Source organism: Plectropomus leopardus, chromosome 11 (assembly GCF_008729295.1).
Source record: "Plectropomus leopardus isolate mb chromosome 11, YSFRI_Pleo_2.0, whole genome shotgun sequence".
In the NCBI taxonomy this organism is placed as follows: domain Eukaryota; kingdom Metazoa; phylum Chordata; class Actinopteri; order Perciformes; family Serranidae; genus Plectropomus; species Plectropomus leopardus.
Window position 1 is genome coordinate 707319 of NC_056473.1, and position 26396 is coordinate 733714.

General features: G+C 43.4%; 1 protein-coding gene across 1 annotated transcript in view; it reads right to left on the reverse strand.

The window, feature by feature from the left end:
• The window catches only part of LOC121950740 (cytosolic carboxypeptidase 4), a 149038-nt gene that overhangs the window by 53872 nt on the left and 68770 nt on the right, over positions 1–26396 (reverse strand). Inside the window, exons 11-18 of the mRNA XM_042496838.1 lie at positions 24842–25037; positions 18517–18607; positions 16322–16585; positions 13636–13719; positions 13418–13498; positions 13080–13228; positions 4907–4994; positions 4568–4700 (exon numbers count right to left, since the gene is read on the reverse strand). Coding sequence (XP_042352772.1) covers positions 4568–4700; positions 4907–4994; positions 13080–13228; positions 13418–13498; positions 13636–13719; positions 16322–16585; positions 18517–18607; positions 24842–25037 — 1086 coding nt within the window. The remainder of the gene's footprint in view (positions 1–4567; positions 4701–4906; positions 4995–13079; positions 13229–13417; positions 13499–13635; positions 13720–16321; positions 16586–18516; positions 18608–24841; positions 25038–26396) is intronic.

Genomic DNA, 26396 nt, shown 5'->3' on the forward strand with positions numbered 1-26396 from the left:
AAGGGGGACCGGAGGGTGTGTTCCAACTACAGGGGGATCACACTCCTCAGCCTCCCTGGTAAGGTCTATTCGGGGGTACTAGAGAGGAGGGTCCGCCGGATAGTCGAACCCCGGATTCAGGAGGAGCAATGCGGTTTTCGCCCCGGTCGTGGAACTGTGGACCAGCTCTGGACCCTTGGCAGGATCCTTGAGGGTGCTTGGGAGTTTGCCCAACCAGTCCACATGTGCTTTGTGGACTTGGAGAAGGCATTCGACCGTGTCCCTCGGGGAGTCCTGTGGGGGGGTTCTCCGGGAATATGGGGTTTCGGACTCCCTGATACGGGCTGTCCGTTCCCTGTATGACCGGTGCCGGAGCTTGGTCCGCATTGCCGGCAGTAAGTCGAACTCGTTTCCGGTGAGGGTTGGACTCCGCCAGGGCTGCCCTTTGTCACCGATTCTGTTCATAACTTTTATGGACAGAATTTCTAGGCGCAGCCAGGGTGTTGAGGGGGTCCGGTTTGGTGACCTCAGGATTAGGTCTCTGCTCTTTGCAGATGATGTGGTCCTGTTGGCTTCATCGGGCCGTGACCTTCAGCTCTCACTGGATCGGTTCGCAGCCGAGTGTGAAGCGGCTGGAATGAAAATCAGCACCTCCAAATCCGAGACCATGGTTCTCAGCCGGAAAAGGGTGGCGTGCCCCCTCCGGATCGGGGATGAAGTCCTGCCCCAAGTGGAGGAGTTTAAGTACCTCGGGGTCTTGTTCACGAGTGAGGGAAGGATGGAACGGGAGATCGACAGGCGGATCGGTGCGGCGTCTGCAGTAATGCGGACTCTGCACCGGTCTGTCTTGGTGAAGAGGGAGCTGAGCCGAAAGGCAAAGCTCTCGATTTACCAGTCGATCTTCGTTCCTACCCTCACCTATGGTCATGAGCTTTGGGTAGTGACCGAAAGAACTAGATCGCGGGTACAAGCGGCCGAAATGAGTTTCCTCCGTAGGGTGGCTGGGCTCTCCCTTAGAGATAGGGTGAGAAGCTCGGTCATCCGGGAGGAGCTCGGAGTAGAGCCGCTGCTCCTCCGTATTGAGAAGAGCCAGATGAGGTGGCTCGGGCATCTAATTAGGATGCCTCCAGGACGCCTCCCTGGTGAGGTGTTCAGGGCACGTCCCACCGGTAGGAGGCCCCGGGGAAGACCCAGGACACGCTGGAGAGACTACGTCTCTCAGCTGGCCTGGGAACGCCTCGGGGTCCCCCGGGAAGAGCTGGATGAAGTGGCCGGGGAGAGGGAAGTCTGGGTTTCCCTGCTTAGGCTGCTGCCCCCGCGACCCGACCCCGGATAAGCGGAAGAAAATGGATGGATGGATGGAGTTTTGTTATCCCTTGTCTCCCTCCTGTTATAGGCTTAGCGGAGGTCAAAGTTTAAACACAAAACCCAATGTGCAAGGATGGCTCTTGCTGTTTCCCTAGTCCAGTGTGCTTTTTCTTTTTTCCGTATGGTGTTTGTGAGAGCAGGGTATACAGTATGTTTCTGACCATGTGACTGTCAAAAATCTGCTAGCAGTAGCAGTAGCTTGCTCTGCCTTGGACAAGGAGGGGGGGAAATTTACTAGGAACCCAGATTTCTGTGTAGGGAAATTTGTTCTTTGCAGCTCTAACTCCAGCTTGCATCTGTTTAAAAGATGTCTATCTTGCTTTCTATGCCCTGCAGTTGAGACCAAATGACAGCCCCACTTTCTCCACAATCAAATGACTTGACGCCTTAGCCATCAGTGTCTGAGCATGGTGGAAGTTGACCCCCAGGTAGCTGTCAGTCTGCAGGTCCCGGTTTAATACACCAGAATCATACACAGACTGGAGTCCCCAACAATGAGCCATGTCTTTCTCACACCAAGCCCCAGTCAATCATTTTACACTTGGTATTAACATGTCTTTCTACCATTACCCTGAAAGGTTGTGGTTTTAGAGTGAATGTTTGTGCAACTGGTGTGTCCTCTTGGGACAAATGGTAGTGGAATCCCCTCCCTGGTGGACCTGGACCTCAATGCCCTGCTCAGCAGGTCCCTGCACACCTATCCTCCTTCTCCTTATCTTTCCATCACATGTCTGGATTCATATCTGCACCCTGAGCGATCCCTGTCTGTCACTGAGAGCCCTTGTTAAATTCTTCAATACCAAGAAGGGAACTGTCTTCTGTCACAACACAATAATCTGGTTCTCTCACCCTGCTTTCCTTTTTACGCTCCTGGGGGGACACCGCCCGTGAACACCAGGCCCAGCACCTTGGCTGACCTGATCGGTCATTGTGGCCACTGTTTGGCTTCTCTCGTGTGGTATGTGGGAATGTTTTGTGGGTCTGTCACATGGTGTTGATGCCTGTTGTTGTGTATGTGGAGACCCTTGTGGGACCTGTGTGTGTTCTGTAGGCCATCTTGTGGAGCTGCCACCCCTTGCTGTCTGTGTCCCTATTTAGGTCTCCTGGACATTGTCAGTGTCTTTGCGTGGTCAATAACCTCTGGGTTATATGGGGCAAGTTCCTCTGGGCCCATCTCGTGGCCACCTCAAAGGCCGGTCTCTAATCCGGGACCTGAGCTTTGGAAAGATCCTCTGACATGATCTTTAGACCTGCTGTGTAATGATCTCCCAGAATCACCAAGGTATTGTAACCCCAGTTTTTCGCATAACCCCTTATTAGATCTACTGTCTGTGCCATAGGGGATGCCGGTTTAGTCATTGAGGCCAAAACCTCCACCATACGGGAAATCATTTGTGGTTCAGCTTTTCACCGTTTTGGGGCAACATTCTGAATGTGTCCAAACTCAGGGTCAGTTGATTGCTGTCTAAACTGTTTGAAACTCCTAGGTCGCAAAGGAAACAGGGGAAGAAATCTGGGATTGTTTTGGTGTACAATCGACGCATAAGAACGAGATTGGGGACCGAAGTAACGGGTTGACCCCGAGGGAGGCACTGGCTGGTTAGGGAACGGGAACTGAGCCCGTCCCACAAAGGTATGGGAGGTGCGCGGGCCTTCCCCTGTTCCTTCCCATAACCACCTCCCTGGGCGCACTGACAGAAGTGATTATATCCCCTCCCATAGTGTACCTCTGTCCACTCCTCATCCTCGAACCTCCCCATGTTTGTGGGTGTCGGTCATTGTGTGTTTTAGATGTGCTTTGTTACTTATTGATAAGTTATGTGCTTGCTATTTATTATGTAGAAGGTATGAAATGTAATTATGAATTATGAAATTTATGTATATAAAATGTTAATGCAAAATATCTCAACCCACATGAAATGACTTTGACCCCTGACAAGATTTTCTATTAACACTGTTGCAGTGGATTTTTATTTTTTAGTCTAAGAATATCTGTTCATCCGGCCTGATGAAAGAAGCATGTCAGCTTTGTGTTCACTTTATGATGTCTATTGTTACATTCATCTGGTTGCAAACATGACAATGTAAGGCTGGAGAGAAGTCAGAGTTATCAGAATTACCAAATTGTTTGCAGGAGCTCAGCATAATGAGCAATGTCCCCTGACCACCACACTGATTTTCTGATTACATTTACATATCAGCATTGTTGTCCTGAGTCTGTGTGACAGATATCCATCCGTCCATAATCGGTAACCACTTATTCTTTTCAGGGTGGCACGGGAGACTGGAGCCTATCCATGCTGACATTGAGCAAGAGCCGGGGTACACTCTGGAAATGTCAGCAGACTATCCAGAAGCTTCATCTATGAATCAGTCTATGTGGACTGATTCATTCATATATGAATTAGTCCACTAACTTTTCAAGTATAGAATAAGATGAAAAGAAGGCCAATTCCTGGGCCTGCAGACCACAGCCTTACTTTTAACCAGGTTGATCATGATGGTAACCTTTTCTGCACAGATTGAACCTGTCCTATCATATCATTGGAATAAATGAGTGGTCATTTCTACTTGATCCTGAGAGGGACAAAAGTATTGAGTATATTGTATGGTCACAAGATCGAGAGCAATACCATAGATAGATATGTGTAGTTTAGCTTTAAATCATGGCTCCAAACCAACAGAGAGATTATTGTTTACCATTCTAACAGCCTAACAAACAACATTTGATGTTGCCTATTAACCATTTGAAACCTGGGCAAATTAATGACCCAGAAATTAGCAAGAAATTAGTAAAACAAAATTGCAAGAAAATTACCTAAAAAATTGACAAATAAACAGCCAAAACCAAATTAACCAAATTGATTTAAAAAAGGGGGATTAAAGTAAAGTTAAAAAGAAAATGGAAGAAAAGTTCAAAGTTCAAACTTTGCTTTTTGCTCATATTAGCTCTACTTAGTCATGGTTTTGGTTCTGTGCGTCCATATTGCTCCATGTTATAAAATAATAACAGTAACTGCACAAGAATGTGGAAATGTCTCAGACAATATCTACTGAAGTGTTAACCATTCAGTGTTTGATGAAGGTGACAAATCCCAACCACAAACTTTTCCATTATATAATAATACTCATGTGTAAAGGTGCTCGACTCCCATCACACATAAAGCAGATGAAAAGTCACTGAATTTGACAGCTTACACGAGGAATGACTCCTAAATACCTTCAGAGCAGAGTACGTGTAGGGATAATGGTAGGCCAGGTAGCACACGTCCTCATTGTGTTTGAAGCTGATGGTGAAGGTCAGGGTGTAAAAGGTTGCTTTCCTTCTGCCTTGAGCTGGACAAAAGTGGTTTCTGGAGAAGAGTTAAATATCAGTTATATCATGTGTAGGGATAAGATAAGTTGCCTTCCTAAAGTTTTTACTTTCCATAAAATCATCTATTTCCAAGGACTGAGTCCCAGCAGTCTGATAAAGCCTCTGTGATTGGTTTGCCAGCATCTCTTTTTAAAGTATTGCTATTGCTACAAAACACATTATATCTGTGCATTTCATTCATACCTGAAATAACAAATTTCAGTCCCAGTCCTGACCCAGTGTGGTCTACCTTCCAGAGCTTCCCTTACTGAGTACAGCACCGGCTGCATTCCTGTATTGCGCGCACACACACACACACACACACACACACACACACACACACACAGTGACAGTCAGCCACATGAAACAGATTTAGTGTCACAACAGTAATACTGGTGAAATGGCCTATAGAGCTGCTCCTGTGCTGGCTGTGTCTGACATATGGCTTGTAATGTTAAAGGGTTCTCCTCTGATGTACAAAGTTTTTTTTTTTTTTTTTTTTTTTTTTTTAAATGATCAATTCCATAGCATGGACCAATGTTACATACCATAGTAGCGCACAGTAGAGCATAAGCTGATTCTCCCTGGACAGGCGACATAAAATATAAAAACCAGACAAAACTACACATGCAAAATGGCACAAAACAGCATAAAACAAATCAAACAATAAAATGACCCAACACATAAAAGTACCATATCATCAATTTTTTAGAAAGGCTGTGACTTGAGTTTAAGATGTTCTACCATAAAGGTAGACAACCTCCCACATGTAGATCCCCCAGAGCAACTCACTCCCTCATGGAGGCTGAAACTTTCTGACCATCAGCCACGTGATCACATGTCCCCTTTGAGTACAATGCATGCTGAATAGAGTGCCAGGGATGGATTAGACATGCAAAAAAGATTATTTTCCTGGTGAATTACAAGAGATGACATGGCATGTGAATATGTTGAGTATGAGACGAAGATATGCGTTTTGTACTTGTGTCCTGTTTATGTGAGCCAGCCACAAGAAACATCTCAGTCTCGCCATCCAACTGATTGTTGATGGGGTTTGAGCTGGTTATCATGCTTTATCCTTCTCTGTAAGTTGGGTCATGTGCCAAATAAAACAAATCCGGTAAAAAGCTAGAGTATATTTTATGGTTAGGGCATGTTGTTTTTTTTTTTGAAAAGGGTAAAAAGATAATTTTGTTTTGGACTCTGTGGCTCTTAGACTGAGTATAACATAAGAAATGTGTGTTTACATTTTGTATCTGCAGTGATGCATTCATTCCGCCGGACCACTGTGGTGAAGAAGGAGCTGAGCCTGAAGGCGATGCTCTCGATTTTACCAGTCCATCTTTGTTCCCACCCTCACATATGGTCATGAGCTCTGGGTAGTGACCAAAAGATGAGATCGCGGATACAAGCAGGGCAAAATGAGTTTCCTCTGGAGTGTGTCTGGGCTCAGCCTCAGAGATAGGGTTAGGAGCTCAGACTGGAGGAAGCTCGGAGCAGAGCCGCTGCTTCTTCGCGTTGAAAGGGGTCAGTTGAGGTGGTTTGGGCATCTGATCAGGATGCCTCCTGGGCGCCTCCCTTTACAGGTGTTTTAAGTCCTTGACAGGAGGCCCCAGGGCAGACCAAGAACACGCAGGAGGGATTATATATCTCGTCTGGCCTGGGATCGCCTTGGGGTCCCCCAGAAGGAGCTAGAAAGTGTTGCTGGGAAGACAGATGTCTGAAATATTCTAAGCGGAAGAAAATGGATGGATGGATGGATGGATTGTGTATAATTAATTATCAATACAGACGTGAAGATAAGTGCTGTGTGCCAGTGCTCTCATCCCTCTCCCCTCACTGTTTTCCCTGGTCATGGTCACAAGCTACGATAAGAGGGGGAAATAACATAAATGAATCAAATTAAGATCATGGTTTTTTTTTTCCTCTGTTTATTGCTCGTGTTCTTGGTATGTCAGCCCTGTAAAGACAGTACATTCAATGGCTGGTATAAAAGTCTGGTAAGATACAAATATAAAGTACCTTGTTCCAACCCTGTCTCCTTGAATTTGCTACTATCAGTACTATTTTGAATGCCCCACATCACATTTCTGGTGTCAGAATGTCACATGACACCACCAACATTCCTGGCCTCATATGTGTAAAATCCAGAAAGATCTCTGGCAAGAAACTTTGAGACATAATCTATAACCTTATGTGCAATATTCAAAGATATGACTCAGATGTGACTGTTGATACACAACATTTATGACTAATGTCCAGATTTTGCAGCTATATTTTGAATGCAACACAAATTGAATATCTTGTAATTGGAAGTGAATGGACCTGCAATTGTGTATCGCTTTTCTAGTCACTGAACCACTGAAAGCGTTTTCACACTACAAATCACATTCATCCATTCACGCAAACATTCACACGATGTTGGCTGAGGCTACCATACATGGTGCGACCTGCTCCTCAGTTTTAAATATTTGTACACACTCACACACAGGAATTTGGGGTTCAATATCTTGCCCGAGGATACATACTTCAACATGCAGATTACAAGGGGAAGGGGATTGTACCCGAGATCAGGATATGGATATTTCAGGATATGATTCTAGTCTGATCAAAATTACTGGAAATGCTTTGTGGTATAAACACATTCCTGGACATTGTTTTTAACCATACCACAAATTTTGACTTGGTATTATCTCCCACAAAGTGCACAGCAATTGATAGGATATGCACTGTATCTAATCATATTAGTTAAATATAACATTAGCTAATGTAATATCTGCACACTATAGCTGTGTCCCAATTCAGGGTCTGCATCCTTCGGAGGACCCAGCCTACGCAGCCTTCGGAGGCGACTCCTTCGGAGGCACCTCTGAAGGCTGCATTAACGGTTGTTAATTGGGACAGTCTAGCCTTCGGAGGATTTCCTGGTTGCGTCACCAGATGTTCCCGCCCTTACCCCCACATCAGCTGATTCCTGCTGTCAAGGCCAGAGAGAGAGAGAGAGAGAGAGAGGGGGGGGGGACACTAAAGCAAAGAAATTATTGTATTTTTAAAATTGACTTTTTATTTAAATTTTGCTGGAGGAGGAGGACAAGCGCCTCTGTCCGCGTCGGAAGCTGATTTTTCGCGCAATAGAGCCTCCGTCAGGGGACGGAGCTCTCCGCTGCTGCAGACGGAGCTCTCCGCTGCTAGGTGGCTACATGTTAGCATTACTAACGTCACGTATTATGAATGAAATTATGAGATTTTAATGTCCCTCTAAGTTTAACATATCTGGCGTTTGATTTTCAAATGAGTAAAAACCCACATTAAGTTAAATCAACGCTCCGATCTCCGCTCTGTGCCGCCATTATTTTTGAAGATCGCGGGCGCGCAAGGAATCTTGGGAAATGGAAGGCCGCGAAGGATAGAAGCGATGTGTCCTCCAAACAGAGGGAAAAGGAGGACGCATTTGTGGGCTGCGAAAGGAGGAGCCTTCGACTTGTGACCAAATGGGACAGCCTTCGCGCAGCGCTGTGACGTAATTGGCCTTCGAATGCAGCCTCCGAAGGATGCAGACCCTGAATTGGGACACAGCTTATATTCCACCACATGTGCTTCAGTGACAAAGAGTCATTATATGCCACAGATTTGGTCTATTCTAACCAAATTTTGAGTCTTCATAATTCAGTTTATGGCATGAGGGCATATTCAGTAATTTTAGTTAATTTGTATGCAACATTAGATGTATCTTGACACAAAGATATCCAAGAATCTCCAGATATAGTCTAGATATGTTTCAAATTCAGCAAGGACACTTTCAGATTCTTGGGGTTTGGCACAATGAACATTTCTGCAACTGCCAAATACAATAATTAGTAACATAGCATTTAAAGGAATGCACGATAATTATTGGTCTGATAATGGGACAGATAATTGCGATAATTACATTTTTAGCCAATAAATAGAGCTGATAACACTCAGCATAAATTGTTTTGATTTCACCCATGTTGCTCATGGTTATGCTCTGCTAATGCTACACACTGCATATGCTGTTCATGACGTCATACTGCTGTGCCTGCTAGACTGGTTGACAACATGTCATCACAGTCAGCAGTGTGGGCTTTAGGATAGGCTTTATGTTCTACAAAAGCTATTTCCTTTTTGAGCATAACAGTCTACTATCTATCTGTATTTGTCAGTGTTTTTTCTACAGACTAAGCAGCTGTAGGCTTTTGGTTGTTTAAAAACTTTTATATTTTTATTGAGTGATACAGTTACTCTGGTTTGACGGATTGTCAGAGCATTTCATTTGAAAACAAAATGTCCATTTTAAGAGTCAGAACTGTTCTTGCTTTTGTTGTGTTAACTGAAGTGATGTCAGTTATATTTGGTTAGGTCAAAGTTATAATGTTAAATTCATCGATACTCACTACATCTCACCCTTTCAGGTAATGAAAAACTAACAAAAAGAAATTATTGGTTAACTGTATCTTATCGGTCATGATCGGTCAGCTGAAAAAAAATAATTATCATGCATCACTAAAAGTTTATGTTATTTGATGTAATTTGCTCTGCATTACATTAAAATAAAATGTTTTTGCTGTTTCATATGAGTTATACATAAACAGAATTTCTAGGAGACAAGTTGCCTGGTTCAAGTCCTGTCGCGTCAGTCAAGTTTCCTGACGAGCAAAAGGAAGCATGGTGAGCTTGTAGCTTTGACACAAACTCTCCACTTCAGTAACCACAGTCTTTCTCTGCACAGGGTTTTAGCCTCTGAGCTGGAAGCATCAAATCTCTAGAGATTCAAAAAAGAAAGTTGGATTACTTTCTAGTCTCTCAGCACATTGCAAGAAAAGCCATTTTCTGTACAAAGGGAGACTATTTTAGAAAAGCCAGCCTCTCTTCCACTCATTCACTTCTTCCTGAGATGAAAACAATTTCCCAAGGGACATTAAAAGGAGCTGTTTTTCAGTTATGAGGAGCATATATATATATGAAATTGTGTGTAGTATGTTTGAAAGAACTAAGATTGTTCCTGGATATACTGCGTGCATTTTGCAATCCCTTTGTGTGTGTATTTAGTTGTAACTCATGGTGTATAATGGCAGGACCCACTGCTGAGCCTGTAGTACTGCCTTAAGTATGGGAGCAAGAAAACACAGCAAGAAGTCTGCTCAACCCCTTATTGTGTGTGTGCGTGTGTGTGTGTGTGTGTGTGTGTGTGTTTGTGTGTGCATGCCCGTATGTTTGTCAGAGACTGAGCTCTGATATACGATCAGAGTAGAAAAGGCAGTGTAAATAAGAACGTTGCATGGATAGAGTTGAAGGGGGCAATAACACTGCACACACACACACACAGCCATCCAGCAATGTTTCTACATCGTTCTGGTGAATGAGGTCAGTTTTCATAACAAGGACTGATGATGCACAATGCACCTTTATATTGAGTTTAAGGGGCCATTTACGCAATAACGATCATGAAACGTTATACTTTTGTTGCAGTTTGGCCTTAAGTTCACACAACCACAGCGTTTTGAGGGCCTGAAAGCTCAAACTTTTGAAACCAGGTTCCAGAGCTGTGTTAAGCAAAGCACGGTCCTGTGAGAACTGTGATGTCACAGCCACATTTTGCACACGCCAGTGGTGTTCCTCTATGGTTATTCATTTCAAAGTTATAGCACCAACAACTGGCCTGGCATGCTTACTACAGCATTTTTTGGTTGTTTTTGCAGATCCCTGTACAGGATTGTTCTCACAATGTTATCACATGAACATTTTTTTTAATGCAAAGCCAGAAACCAGAGAAGAAAGTCTTAAACTTATAATGTCATGGGGTATTATATCAGGAGCTGCTTCACTGACAGTAAATGGGAAATTTAATGGGAGTATGATTTTGTGGACCCACAAAATGTTTGCTTTCTTTTTTTTAAATTCAGGATGAGCTTTATTCTATTGAGTGATCTCAGTTTTGAAAATGAAAGATAGAAGAGGAAGGTGGAAGGTAGATATATTGGTCATTTTTTAAACAGAGTTGAAAAAAATGAAATTGCAATTATCCTTGATCCCGCTACATCTTTGGACTTAAAGGTTGAGTTGATTAAAATCAGCAGCTACTATGAAGATTCCATCCGGTTACTCAGGCATGTTGCTGCTGTTCAATTCCTGCAGTGCATTTGTTTAATTTGCATCAGAGTCTTGTGTCCAAAGGGTTCCCACAAGGTCAGTCCATCCAGTGCAACAGCTTGATCTGGGACATCAGGTGTTAACCATATCTCTGTGAAGATGTGTGCAGAGCAGTCCCACATCTCCCGTTGCTGAGTGAGCCAAAATCACATCTCATCCACTTCACTCTCGTGCAATCAGACACTAGACAGAAAAGGGCTTGTTGGAGGAACAGCTCTTGCCTCACCGTGATACTGACTCTTCTCCCTCTTTTTGTCCCACACTTTCAGTTTCGTTTCTCCCTGCTGGTCCAACTGGTTTGTTGGCACATGCCATCTGTGGAGACCCTTTTGCGGTCCACTGCATTCAGTCCAAACCCCACACAACTTTTCCCAATGCTGATAACTGCCACTCTATCGTCGAAAAGTCGTGCTTCAACAGAAGGGGCCATGGTGTTGAAAAACCGTAGCTGAATGAGCTTTAATCGCATCTCATCCACTTTTTTCTCCCGCGAGCTGACATTAGACAGAAGAAGAATTGGAGGAGGAACAGCTCTAGGTCCAAGTTGGGTCAGCCTTGCCCTGATCCCGGCTCTCCTCCCACTCATTGTCTGGTGCCTTCGGTTTCATTTCTCCACTCTGGTCTGACTTGCCATTGCAGGCAACACCAGGGTATCACACAAACCTCATGGGGATTGTTGTTGACAAGGCACACAAAGGGTAAATATAAATAAATTGTAATTTTTTATCTACTGTTACTGTCTAGTGTAATGACTGTTTGTGCAGTAAAGGCTTGTGCTAATGTCAGGATTGGCTGAAGGAGTCAGGGTGAGTACTCCTGCCCACTGAAATCATTTGAGGTGGCAGGGAGTCCAGACTGATCCAGAAAGAGAAACACAAAGTTAAGCTCATGTCATCAGGATGGTCTTACCAGGCTATCATTATCCTAGTTAGATCACTGCGCTCTGAAAATGCAGGGTTACTTGTGGTTCCCAAAGTTTCCAAAAGTAGGATAGGAACCAGAGCCTTCAGCTACCACGCTCCTCTCCTATTGAACCATCTTCCAGTTTAGGCTGACATAGGTTTAACCTGCCAGGGGACTTCCTTTAATACGCTGAGCTTCTTTTCCTTCTCTCAATGCCGCCATCAGAAAATCATGCATGTCTGTTAACTGCATTGCCATTTGCAAGCTTAGCTTAGCCTCAGTAGTTTAGCTTAGCCTTACATCTGTAATAGCCATGTGGTACTGTCACTACCTAGGGCTCGCGATTACGGAGCCTGGGTCTGTTGAACTGCACTACGCTAATCCTGTTGCCTCTCGGGAGCATTCCTGCTCCCTTGTTTCCTAGTTTTCCCAGATCCTGGCCGTAACCTTGACTGTGCCTGACCATGGTGATAGCTGTGCTAATGCTGCGACCCTGCCTTTGGTTATGCTCGTGCTGTGGCTGTACTGATACTGTGCCCCCCGCTCGCCCTGATCGTGGTCTGGTCCTGGTTGTGCCGATGCTGTGATCTTGCCTTTGGACACCTCCCTATCAACATATCAACATATGCATTAGACTCTTATCATCACCCTCAACATCATCATAGAGTGCAATTAATAATTTCACAGCTATCGTTATTGTAATATGACATGCATCTGTTTCTATTATTGCTGTGCCTCTCTCCCCCTCTCTCCCCCTATCCTTCCCTCTCTCTTTCTCTTTCCCTTTTGCCATTATTGTTTTTCATTTGTTATTCACGACATGTATTGCACGTCTGTCCGTCCTGGAAGAGGGATCCCTCATCATTCTCTACTGCTCTTCCTGAGGTTTCTTCCTTTTTTCCCCAATGTTACAGAGGTTCTTTTTCGGGAGTTTTTCCTTGGGTGATGTGAGGGTCTAAGGGCAGAGGGATGTCGTAAACTGTAAAGCCCTCTGAGGCAAACCATGTTTTGTGATAATGGGCTCTATAAATAAAACTGACTTGACTTGACTAGTGGAAGCTGGTAACATTTAAATATCAATTGACCAGTAATGCAAAGAAGCAGCACCTTATTACATAATTGAATCCTGTATAATGCATCAATTCCATCAATAAATTAATGAAGAAGTGTCACTTTGAATGAGATCTGTAACATTTACAACAGATGTTATTTAAGTTGTTTCCAAAACATACACACATATACACACAGATGCATGGTCCCGCCCAGGCCTGCACACACGCATGTACTCACACACACACCTTCTCACCATAGTTGAACTGGCTGTTGCTCTTCTCACAGTTGATGACATTAAACCTGTAGGAGACGTCTGCCACCATGTTACTGACTTCAAAGTAAAACCACTGGGTGTGCTGGTTACAGTTAGCATCTGCATTCAATATGAGGTCATATTCATGTCTACAGAGGAGAAGAGAAGAAGAAAAGACACTGCTACAGTGATTTTATCTGGACTGAACTTTAGCTTACTGAGTTAGGACTGTAGAGAAGGAAATATATGACACACTTGCTTCTCATTCTTAGAACTTGTGGTCATAGTGTATGTGTGTGTGTGTGCGCGCACGTGTGGGTGCTTGTGTGTGTTCATACCTGCGGACCTGGATAGCCTTCCTTAGGTTCCCACATTCAAATTTAGAGAAAAACCTCAAGGAATCAGGTGGACACTGAAGACTGACAGACAAAGAGACAGATGATTTAATGGATTTGAAATTAAATGTTTACAATCTAAATCCAAACCTCATCTTGTAAATTAAATACCTTGATAAATATCTATGCTGTGTTTGTGTGTATTAGTGTTGTTGACTTACCTGCTGTCTTCCAGGTCAAACACGACCTGGTTGATGATGTCAGCAGTGTTCAGGAAACGCTGGACATCTTCCAACACTTTCTGCCTGGTTAAGACAAGCACATGCAGACATACCATCTGTCCTGATTATCTGTAGATATTGCATCATGTTTTTTATGGTGAATGTGTTCAAGAAAGAAGCACTTACTTAAGGCTTCAGCTGTTCTTCTGTCTTTCTAACCACAAACTGTCACTCTCGCTTCCACCAGCTAATAACATCACCATCAACTAGAGGCCTTGTATCATTTTCTTGCTATATGCTGTAAAGTAATTTTATTCAGGTTCTGTGCTTGTGAGCAATTCCAAAGTACCGGCACTTTGCATGAAAATATACATTTATGTCTCTATATTTCTACTCCACCGCCTTCAAAGGTCTAGAGTGTAGGATTTAGCAATGAGGTTGCAAATTGCATCCAACTGAAACTTCGTCAATGTTCCAAGCATGTGAGAACTACAGCGGCCGACACAAAAACATGAAAACGCTATAGCATAGCATTATTCTTTTGCATCATCCAATCAAATCCTTTTGCATTGAATCGCACTGTGTTGATTTAGATTGTGTTGAATCACACTGTATTGTGATTGGGGTGTGAATTATATTGTACTGGTAGTTGCTGCATATGTATTTTTAATGTATCATTGAGATATGCATCATACGGGCCTCACATCAGAGATGCCCAACCCTAGTGTGAATGATCAAAGAAACTGAGTAACTTGTACAGTATCCTCAGCCACCAGTGTATGAATGTGTGTGTGAATGGGTGATTGTGACTCGTAGTGTGAAAGCACTTTGAGTGGTCAAAAATTACAAGAAAGGCACTATGCAAGTACAGTCCATTTACCATTTACATTGGAAACCTATTCTTTACAGGATGGAGAAAAAATGTTTTCAAGTTTAGGCCTACATGTTCTTAAAATGACAAGTTCTAATGAATCCATGTTGAAGTATGGTTCATGAATAACCTTTTTTTGTATAAAAGTACTTACCGGTATGTTTAAACTGTAATATAAAACCTGAGGCTGATTTGATGCTATAAACAGCTGCACTCTCTATCAGCAGCAGTCAGCATAAACATGAAGAGGGCCACTCTGGAATGAAAGGAACAATGTGGAGACTAACATTTCTCTCTGCTCACAACTCTCTGTCTCTTGTCATCAGCCGAAGTCTGTGTTAGACACCTACACAAAGGCGTAATAAAAGAACAGATGGGGATATAATGGAGTGTGACAAGAAGACTTAGAAAGGCTGCAGGTGTGTCGGAAGATAGTAATAAGTGAGAGGAAAATTGAAAAATAAAAATAGGGGGTTGTATAAGAAACAGAGTAGGGGTTAAAAAAGAAGAAAGGGTGAGATCAGCTGTTTGGGTCTCAACTAAAATGTCTCTCCTGGGCTTCTGCTGCCACTTTGGGGCCCTGTGAGCCCCTCAAAGACAAAACTTTTGCTAGACATGAAAAATGTCAAGTACCTCTTAAGGGATTATTATAAACACTTTCTTGCCCAGGTACATATACTGTACCTGACATGATATATATGGCATAAATGGGAGAGGCACTGTAACATTAACGTAAAATTTCTTGTTTAAAGATGTACCACAGCTAAAGTGACGGGGATGAAAGGACACTTTGATTAGCAAAAGTTAATTTGTCTTCCTCACTCGAGTGACATAGATAAGAGGACAAAACGCAATTAATTAAATATGAATCACAATAAATAAAAAGAACTATGGATGAAACAAGCATTGTACTCAACAAATAATTTGCCTGTTCCACAGTTTAATAAGGCATCACAGAGGCAACCAAGCCTGCAGTAAAAACAGTGTTGGCTTGGCTGTGGCTCAGTGGCAGAGCAGATCGTTCACAAATCGATAGGTTACCGGTTCGATCCACAGCTCTTTCAGTCAACATTAACAAGTAACCTGAGTAGCAGGTGGCACCATGAACAGTAACCTCAGCCACCAGTATGTGAATGAGTGAATGTGACTCCGAGTGTGAAAGTGCTTTGAGTTGTCAAAATGACCAGTGCCAAATGAACAGTGCCATGCAATTGCAGGTCCATTTATCAGCTACCAATAAGGTAAAGGTAGAAGATAGATTAATTGGTCATTTTTTAAACTAAGTTTAAAAAATCGAAATTACTTTTGTCTTTGATCCTGCTACATCTTTGGAGTTGAAGGATGAGTTGGATAAAATCAGCAGCTACTATCAAAATTCCATCTAATAACCAGCCTATATGCTGCCAGCATTATGTAAAAGGTAAATGTACTTGCATTTGTATCATCCTTTTTACTCCTCTGACCACTCAAAGTGCTTTCACATGTCACATTCACCCATTAACACATACACACACAAACACACACACACACACACACACACACACACACACACACACACACACACACACACACACACACACACACACACACACACATTCATACACCCGCATCCGAGGCTACCATACAAGGTGCCACCTGCTACTCAGTTTTTAAGCATTTATACACACTGCCATCAGGTGCAGTTTGGGTTTCAGTATTTTACCCAAAGATACTTTGACATGTGGAGTAAAGGACCAACCTTTGATCTCTTAAATCAATCTCTTTGTTCATGGTACATGATATGTCCCACACTGCCATCAGTTAAGCATGAATTACCTCTGTATGTTGGGTTTGCGTGGGGCCATAGTTTCATGTCCTGGTGGTGGGAAGTGACCCCAGAAATCAGGAAAAGCCAGAATGCTGAACCCTGGAATAGATTTGGTTTGGGCAGCTGCAGCTTGGTATAGCTTGGGGTCATGATGCGGGATACAGGCTCCATGTCTCTCCAGTACCCTGTCTATCACGGTACGATGGTAGGATTCCTCTGCATCCTCGTCATCATCTGGCTCATCTGCTCTCTCACCTCCTGGGGCTTCTCCCCTAGGACAAAGAAACAATGATTGTTTCAATCAAAGGCAAACAGCAAGTAACCATTTACCTCCATCCATTTTTAACTTGCAATGGTTGTCGCTGTCTTCAGAAAGTGGATCAACTCCAATCTCAACTTTAAGCCACACATTGATCATGTAATGAAGAAAGTCAATTTTGGTCCTCGTGGTCTGTGTCGCTCCAGATATTGTTTTACATTTAATGTAACAAACTTGTGCTTCCAATAATGCTATGCTGACATTGTTTATTTGAGTGTCCTAAAACCGATCTTCACCTCCTCAATTTAACAGACCCTGTAGATACTAGGTTGTTCTTTTTTACAAACTTCACAATGTTAGATGGCTCCCTCTTGATACGAGATGTCAAGCACACTGTCTGCATTTTATTTGTAGATAAATTAACTTTAACTATCCTCATTGTCTAAAACATTGTTCCTCCTTTCCTGTCATCATTTCACTTATTTAAGAATGTTCTGTATTCTCATCTTAAAACAATTTGCAAGTGTTTTTAGTAATGCCATCACTGACCCTCTCTCTTTCTCTGTTCAGATTTTGATCCCTGTTCTTTTGATTGTGTTTAGTCAGTAATCTATAGCGCATGGTCTAAAGTGCATGGTGCAAATGCGTTTAGAGCGTGCCAAAATCCATTTTGCTGGTTAAATGAAAGATAATTTGGGTGCTAGGTGCAGCCCATGGTACAGAGGGGTTGTATTTAGACTCCAGATTAGTCATGGGTGTGTTTTGGACGGAGCATGAATTAACCAATCCATGTGTCAGCTCCCATTCCCTTTAAAAGCCAGGTGCGCCAGGAATTGGCAGATTGTGATCTAAATGACGGATTTGACCAATTACAGATGTAAGAGGTGTTCTGCTGAAGAAACCGAGAGCGAGCAGATAATTCGCAAAGCAGCAGATATCCGCCAAAAGCAGTAGAGGTAAAGCAGGCATGTGGGACGAGCCGGCTGATCTCTCAGTACACGTGTTGTTGCTGGCATATTTGGGTAAATTGGCATCAGCACTTGCAGCTCAGCAACACACCGTCCTATGTCCCGTGCCCTCATTTATGCCCAAGAGACATCCAGGATGCATATCAATGTTGTGCAACACACAACATGCCACAAAGAATGCTGGGACTTTGAGGGCTGTATAGTGATGTTCCACCTGACCTATCCAAACACCTGAACTGCATGCAGGTGCATCTTGCTATCTGAATAATCTGCCCTTTAAATAGCAGGAAACAGAGCCGCTGACTTTAGACCAGCTTTTATTTGGTCAGTGGTGCATTTGCTTTCTGTTGCCTCAAAATAGAAATCTGCCAACAGTGCGCCTGACCACACCTCACTTTAAGACCGACACGCTCAAGGGCACACAGAAGGGCGCAGGTGCATTTGTTATTTAAGGGGGTAGGTGCCGGGCTTGAAAATGACAACTCCTGTTCAGGAGAAAGTGCTTCTTCAGAGAACAACATAGTATATTTGAAGAGAATAATTAATGGCTTATCAGCTGGTTCTGACTGCCAAGACTGACACTAACATGTGCACAGAAACACTGTCACCTCTGTCTCCTGGATACACTTCTGCACATACTGGTTTAGTGTATGAGGCCTATTTTGAGTGACCCACCAGGACTTACCGATGGCTAAATAACTACACACGAGCTCACTCACTAAAAGAAATGAGGGCTAAGCAGATATACAAATCATTGTTTACATTCAGTCCAAACGTATATAGTGAAGTTCTGAAGATGGTAATTTACAGTTTACAAGGATTGTGTGAATGATGCAGTCAGTTTTAAAGTAATGGCACTGTCCTCAACCAATTCCTTCCTTTATGCTTATAGATTACATGTCCCCTCATCATTAAAACATCATGACAGATGCCTTGTTCAAACATTCATGCAGAGAAAGTAGGTGTTTCAGTGTACCTTGCCTCTCTGACCATGGTCTTAAATCTGGGGCTGGTGCTGAGGATGCTGCTGTGACTGTGGAAATCACGGGCCTCTAACTGGGCAGCAACTGGAAAAAACAATGCTGTGCTATTTAAAACAAAGAAGACTTGTGCAGAAATGAGCTAATCATGATGAAAACATTGTCTCCACATGCAGACGTTGCTGTTTAAGTGCTGTGTCAGTAGAATTAGTGAGAAGGGAAGGTACTTACCAAATCAATTGCATTAAAACAACATGTGGCATTCACCTAATACAGACTTAACTGGAAATCATGCTTAACTATAACTCATATTTAAACTATAATGAGCCACAGGCTGCTGTGGTGATTACAAATGTGAATTTATGTTTTTGAATGGTAAAGCAGTTTTAAGTAGTGGCAATCTACAGCAGATAAACAGCTGGAGGGCGCTGTGGGTAGACAATAAATGGGAAACTTCTGCTGGTCTTGAGGAGCTGCAGCATTTAAAACTGTAATCTCTACTACACATTTACTTGATATGCTCACTAAACTTAAACTCTTTGCTCTAATCACTCTGGTTTATAAAGGGCCTCCCAGAGCCTATTGGAGACTGTGCTATTTCGCCTCCCGCCAACATTAAAAAACCCTTTACTGGTTGTATTTGAGACAGTATTGATCACTGTTATAAAGTAAAAGTATAAACAGGCTGATATGTCACCTGGGAGTAATCGACAAGTTGACTACTTTTTGTGAGTAGTCAATGAAGACGAAAATTCAGTTGTTGTGAATGCCCTGATGAATAGTTGCACACTGTGCAATTAGCAGGGTCTAACTCTCATTAATGACAATAATATTTTTTCAAAGCATGAACATAATTATTCTGTGGCTATGGCTGAAGTTACGGAAGCCCTAAGCGGACGTGTTTTTTTTTTTTTTTTTTACAAGCCGTTTTCTCGATATACCGAGTTTGTTTTCCTGAGATATTATCTCATTATCTCGAGAAAACGAGCTTTGTTTTCCCGAGATATTAAGTCGTTATCTCGAGAAAACAAACTTTGTTTTTTGGTTTGTTTTTTTAAACTTTATTGAATGAACGTCAGAAGAAGAAGTGGGGTGGATGATGTGACAGCAGGTGCCGTGCCAGCGCGGACAAATGCGTGCAGGTTCTCGCCCCTGCACGTACCAAAAAGCACCGGAGGAACAGTATAATAATCTAGTTATGATTACTGATGAATTTGGGTGATGTGTTCCTGTAATAATCATCTTACCTTGCGCATTTGCAAGGTAAGATGCACATCAGAAGAAGTGGCGGGTGGATGATGTGACAGCAGGTGCCGTGCGGTGTTCAGCGCGGACAAATGCGCAAGGTAAGATGATTATTACAGGAACACATCACCCAAATTCATCAGTAATCATAACTAGATTATTATACTGTTGCTCCGGTGCTTTTTGGTACGTGCAGGGGCGAGAACCTGCACGCATTTGTCTGCGCTGAATTCTCGAGATAACGAGATAATATCTCGTTATAACGAGATAATATCTCGTTATATCGAGAAAACGGCTTGTAAAAAAAAAAAAAAAAAAAACACGTCCGCTTAGGGCTTCCGTACTGAAGTACAATACATGCATTAGTATTTTATTTTGAAAAAGATTTTTGCCCAGGTCATTCTGTGTTCATTTGACAGTGTGTTATTACAGCCAATATACAGTTAACTACAACATATTTCATCATACAATATAATATAACTGACTGATGTGGGAGTAATTTTATAATTAAAAAAACGGTACACTTTAAAAAAATATATTTGTGTTTTTCATAAATAGCATGAAATGAATTACTGGCCGAGAGTGTACACTGCATAACGTTAAAGTTGTGTAAGAATATACAGAATATAATGTGTAATTATACATGTAAATGTATGACTAACGGCATGGTCAAAAGACATAACAACAAGATTAGTGTTATCACATAACATAAACAGACATAGTTATTTTATGGCCTGTCTGAAGGCTATTTTTACTGCCCTCCATGTTGAATTAGTTAAATCTGCACTAATCCATACTTTTACACCAAAACTGACTCAAATAAATGTGAAATTTGTAAGGTACAAGGTACAAGTTAACTTATAATTTAAGGTGATCCTAAATCCTGCTCCATCTTTTGGCATCAAAGGAGGCACGCCTGCCAATAGGGGGGGACAAACAGGTCTGTTGTCGCAGGCCCAGGGTAGGGGGGGGGTCAAGAATCCCCCCACCCCAACACAAAAATGGTTTGGCTATTGATCAAAATTTGATGTTATTTGATTTGAAGTTCAGTACCGTCAAAATGTCCAGTAAGCACATGTCCAGTGCTCAGAAAAAGAAAAGAAAAGAGAAGAAGAGAAGAAGAAAATAGAGGCCTTAGAGATTTTCTGAACAAATATTTAAAAAAAGATGACGGTGAAGCTGGGACTTGTAAAGTCAACGTAGAGCAAAGTAAGAAACAGCGCCAACGTTTACCAGCCTTGTCTCAGCCTTGAGACAGAGAAGATGAGACAGAGAGGAGAGAGCTCCAGCTGCAATCAAGATGACAGAGAGAGCGATGCGGAAAGCACTTGCTGTCCCACAACGGAGGGACAGAGTCAGGCTGCCAGTGTGAGAGACGAGAGAGAGAGAGAGAGAGAGTCACAGTGGAGCAGGAGGGGCCAGCTGTCACGGAGTGGAGGGACAGGGTCAGGCTGCCGGTGAGAGACAAGAGAGAGACAGGGAGCATCACAGTGATGCAGGAGGGGCCCACTGCTTCGTCTGAGGGTCTGAGCAGGCTGGATCAGAGACTGAGCAGACACTTGATTTCAGTGATCTTACATTTTGGCCAAATAACATGACAGACATCATATGTGTCATAGCAAAATAAACGCCATTCTCTGAGAGGGCAAAGGAATTGCCAGAAGATGCAGAGGGTAGGGAATTCCCAAACTATTTGACATTTTCCACATCCCACAATGGACGGGAAAAAATCGATAGGGAGTGGATAATATATAGCAGCTCAAAAAAGGCCTTATTTTGAATACCATGCTTGCTCTTCTCCTGTGAAGTAGAGAAAAGGTCAGCTAGTGCACTAAATTCCACAGATGGGATGAAAAAATCCAATATAAAAAACAGAAAGCTTTATGAGAGATTTCCAGAGCGCACAGCCCTGGGGGGCTCCACGGTTGAGCACTAATGTAGAGGAGGTGTGGCTGCCAATTCGAACTCTCTGGGGTCTGCATGTAAGGAAGTCCAGTAACCAGTTGGAGAGTGTTGAACTGAAGCCCAGATTCTTAAGTTTTCCAAACAGCTTCATGGGAAAGATTGTGTTGAATGCTGAGCTGAAGTCAACAAACAGCATCCCGGTGTAGCTGTTCTTATTCTCCAGGTGAGTGAAGACTGAGTGAAGAGCAGTAGATATGGTGTCCTCTGTGGATCTTTTAGTTCTGAAAGCATACTGGTGAGGATCCAGGTTGGCAGTGATGTTGTTTTTGATGTGCTGGAGAACCAGTTTTTCAAAGCACCTCATTAAGGATGGGGGTAATCAATAGTCATTAAGACTAGACACAGCAGACCTTTTAGGGACAGTCTCTTGTGAGATTGAGATGTTAAAAATGCCAGTTATAACGTTAAGCTGATCAGCACAAGTTCTTAGTACTCATCCTGGAATGTTGTCTGGGCCTGTGGACTTGTTTATATTCACTCTCAGCAGGAGTTTTCTCACATCTGCTGTGGTCACTGAGAGTGGCCGGTCCTCTGAAAGTAGGGTAGACTTCACACTTGAGTCCTTATTGAGGAGGTCGAAGCAAGCGAAAATGTGTTCAGCTCATCCAGTAGCGTGGCCTCACATATGATGGGGGCACTCCTGCTTCTGTAGCCTGTGACATTTTGAATCACCTGCCACATATATGTTGCTGTTGAGGTCTCTTTCCATCTCTGCTGGTGTCTCCTCTTAGCCTCCTTTGATGCCAGCTCTCAGTCGTGTTCTGGGGATGATGTATGCCTCCTAGTCCCCTGACTGACAAGCAGCTTTTTTAGCTCTGAGAAGAGAGAGCCTTCACCTCTCCATTCATCCAGGCTTTCTGGTTGGGGAGTAGTGGAGCATTTAGAACCAGGGAGACAGATATGTCCCTGACTTGGCAGAGACCAAGACAGAGCTAAAAGAGAGTGTGCATTAAACTTATATTCAACAGGTGGACACAAACACAACTCCAAATTAATGGTAACTGCTGAATATGTAAGAGAAAAAAAAAAACTTTTTTGCCATTATCACTTTCTCAGGTGATGTTATGTCAGTGTTTTCAGATTTTTCTGCTGTCCCTCCAAAATCTATGAATGTATCTTGTAGGAGATGGAATGGTAACAACTAGATGTGGTTGGGCTGACCTCTACACATGGCACTGGTTCTGGGACCAAACTGCTGAAGAGGGGCTGGACTCTCACCTTATCTGGAGTTGCCCGGATGCAAGACGCCAAGATACTCATGCGTTCCCAGCTAAGCACGGCTGGGCTGAATTTCAGCCTGGGAAATGACTGACTGTTTTTGTGCTTATGCAACAAACAGCAGTTTGGAGTACCAGCCTTCCAGTCTCCCCAATCTCTGGGGGTTGTCCTGGAGTGGACTCTATAGTTTTTCTAGGGGTCATGGGTAATGAGGAACAGCCTGCTTGATCTGAACCTGAGTGGTGCTATGTTATTGTACTTCTGTGCTAGTCATGGATTGGCCGTAATGAACACCATGTTCAAGCACTGGGCAGTCCATAAGTGTACTTGATACCAGAACACTGTAGGCCAAAAATCAATAATTGACTTTGTGGTCGTATCATAAGATCTGTGGCTATATGTCTTGGAGTCGTCAGTGAAGAGGGGAGCAGAGCACACAACTGATCACTTGATGGTGAGCTGAATAAGATAGTGGGGGAGACTGTGGACAGACCTGGTAAAATGAAAGTGTAGAGGGTGAACTGGGAATGTCTGGCTGAATCCTTTGTCTGTGAGGTCTTCGACTGCCACTTCCGGGGTAATGTTTTATGCATTCTTGGCAAGGCTGGGCCATGCTCAAAGCCTATGTTGTGGAGATGGCTGCTAAAAGTTGCAGTCAGAAGGTTGTGTGTGCCTGATGTGGTGACAACCTAAGAACCTATGGATGGACACAAGTGGTGTAGAAGGCCGTCAAGTTTAAGAAGACAACCTTTCCAGCATTGCTGGCCCAAGGTTCTCCTGAAGCAGTAGACAGGTAGTGGTTGGTCAGAGGTTTTGCAGCTGTGTCAGTGACCAAAGCAAAAACCCAGATGTAGGAGGAGTTTGGATGGCTATGGAGAAGGACTTTCAGCTTGCCTCAAGATAGTTCTGGCAAAGTGTTTGCTCTAGGAAGGGAAAGCAGGGCTTGTCTCTGGCTGTGTTCATCAGGGGAGGAAAACTGCTGACTGAGGATATTGTCAATCAGTAGACACTTTAAGGCTGCATCCAACTGTCGAACCTTGGATTCAGGAGGAGCAATGTTGATTCCTTCCTGTGTTAAATTATCTTGGGGTCTTGTTTACAAATGAGGTAAAATTAAGCATGAGATGGACAGGCACTTTGGTTTGGAAGTAGCAATGCAGGTGCAGACTGGGACTGTCGCGATGAAGAGATGCTTTGGAATTACTCGTCCATCTACATCCCAACCCTCACCTATTTTCATTAGCTTTGGTAGGGACCAAAATAATGAGATTGCAGATAAAAGCTGGTAAACTGTGTATCCTCCATAGGGTGTCTAGGCTAAGCCTTGAAGAGTAAAGGTGAGGAGCTCTGACACCCACTGGGAGCTCAGAGTAGAACCACTGCTCTTTCACGTATAGGTGTTTCAGGCATCTGATCAGGATGCCTCCTGGGCACCTCCTTTTAGAGCACAAGCCTGATCCTCCCAAAAAGCACTAGTTGACTTCTAACGCTCAACATAGAGCCTGGCTGCTCTTCCTGTCTCTTTCTGTCTCTATGTCTCTCTCTTTCTCTCTCTCTCTCTCTCTCTCTCTCTCTCTCTCTCTCTCTCTCTTTCTCTGCCTGTAGGGCGTTTCCTCTTGGCTGTCCCCTGATGGAAGTTTTCCTGAGACCTGATAACTTTCCAACTGAGGTCTGACATCTGGATTACCTTACTCAGTCTGCTGTCTGCTTGCTTTTCACACTTCATATAAATGGAGAGAACTAGTCAACCCACTTGTTTGTTTGACTGGGAGATAATGTTGTCTTTTTGTACGAGAGCAAGTTATCATGTTTTTGTCTCAGTGTTAATATGGATGTTAGATATTGAGTATGCCATGTTCATAGTATTATAGATCCATTTGACCTGCCTCTGACCTGGTGTGTGTCCCTCAGGCTCTGTCTCTAAGTTAGACCTAGAAGAGGAGGTCCTCCTTCCTCTGTCCCTCCTGGAGTAGCAAAGAGGGAAACTGTTGAGCAGCACAGCCTCCTCATCTGATGAAGATGATGATGATGATGATGATGATGATGATGCTGTTGTACTCTTGTCTGGCTCGGAACTCAAATCCAGCTCCTGTGAAACACAGATGTTGGTGTACAGTCATGCAGTTTGCTCAACATGCCATTGTTGACAGCTGCCACAACAACAGCTACATGCATCATGCTTTAATTAGTGATCTTTGAAAAGACACATGCACAATCCCAACATATGTGTCACCACATGTGAAGACGCAGCATTTAAACAGACATCAGCTCTGCACATAGGATACAAGCCATTTTAACATTTTAGGAAACAAGAGCTACAGCTAATGAGGAAATTTTACCACTATGACTTTTCTCCAAAAAATCCATCTCAAACAGGCTTTGCTGGTAACTGGACTCTTTGGGTTTTACTTCCAGTAAATACTCATAGCCAATAAGGATGTGCCTAACCCCAAGCATATAGGGAGGTGGAGGGCTACTGCACATGCAACACCTACATAGGTCATTTGCCAACCTTCGCTTGGATACCAAGAAGCACAAATGATGGTTACCATTCCCTCCTCAGTACCAGACAGCCTGCTGTGACCTGTTTTGGGAAACATCACTGAAACGAGTAGCTCCAACAACACAGTGCACATCATGAATGCTTCCCTGATGAGATGGAGAGGGAGAGTGTTTTGTGTTCTCTGATGGAGATCCAACACATCAACCTCCTTAAGCTACAGGCAGGTTTTTGGTTCTCCAACATTTCAGGTCCCTAACAGTGTGTGTTGTTGAGCATCTACACCGCAGTGGCCTACATCAACAGGCAGGGTGGAGTTCAGTCCGCTGCCCTGTTAAAGATGGCAGAAAATCTGTGTTTGTGGGCCTCAGAGCACTTTACATGGCATGCAGGCTCTTCAAATTCCTCAACAGGAAAACAGAAGTTCCGACCTCATGTCAAAGGCCGTCCCCCACCAGACAAATGGAGGCGTCACCACGAGATGGTGAGCCAGATCTGGACTCATTTCTGAAAAGTGGAAATAAAGCTGTTGACTAGCTAATGCAACATCCTGGGCACAGACATATTTGTACAGGTGCCATGGCCAAGGAAGCTGCTTTTCAGGTTTTGGTGACATACCCGTCTTTGTCCACCCTTCTGTGAAGTGGTTCCTGCAGGGGTTCTGGAGGCAATGCCATGTGATGCGTGCCTTTTCCCTGCAATCAAACCTGCCATTTGGTAGCTTCAGGCCTGGGTGAGGCATCCCTTCACGCCCTCTGAGTCCTACTCTCTGAAGGTGTTGTTATTCAAGACAGCTTTGCTGATGACATCGGCTAAGATAGTGTGTGAACTAACTGCCCTATCATTGCACCACGATTACTTGCTGCTTCTTGAGGACTGCATTTAAGCCTCTCTTAGACCAAATCCCTCCATTTGTTCCCAAGAACCATAAGGAGTTGGTTCAGATCA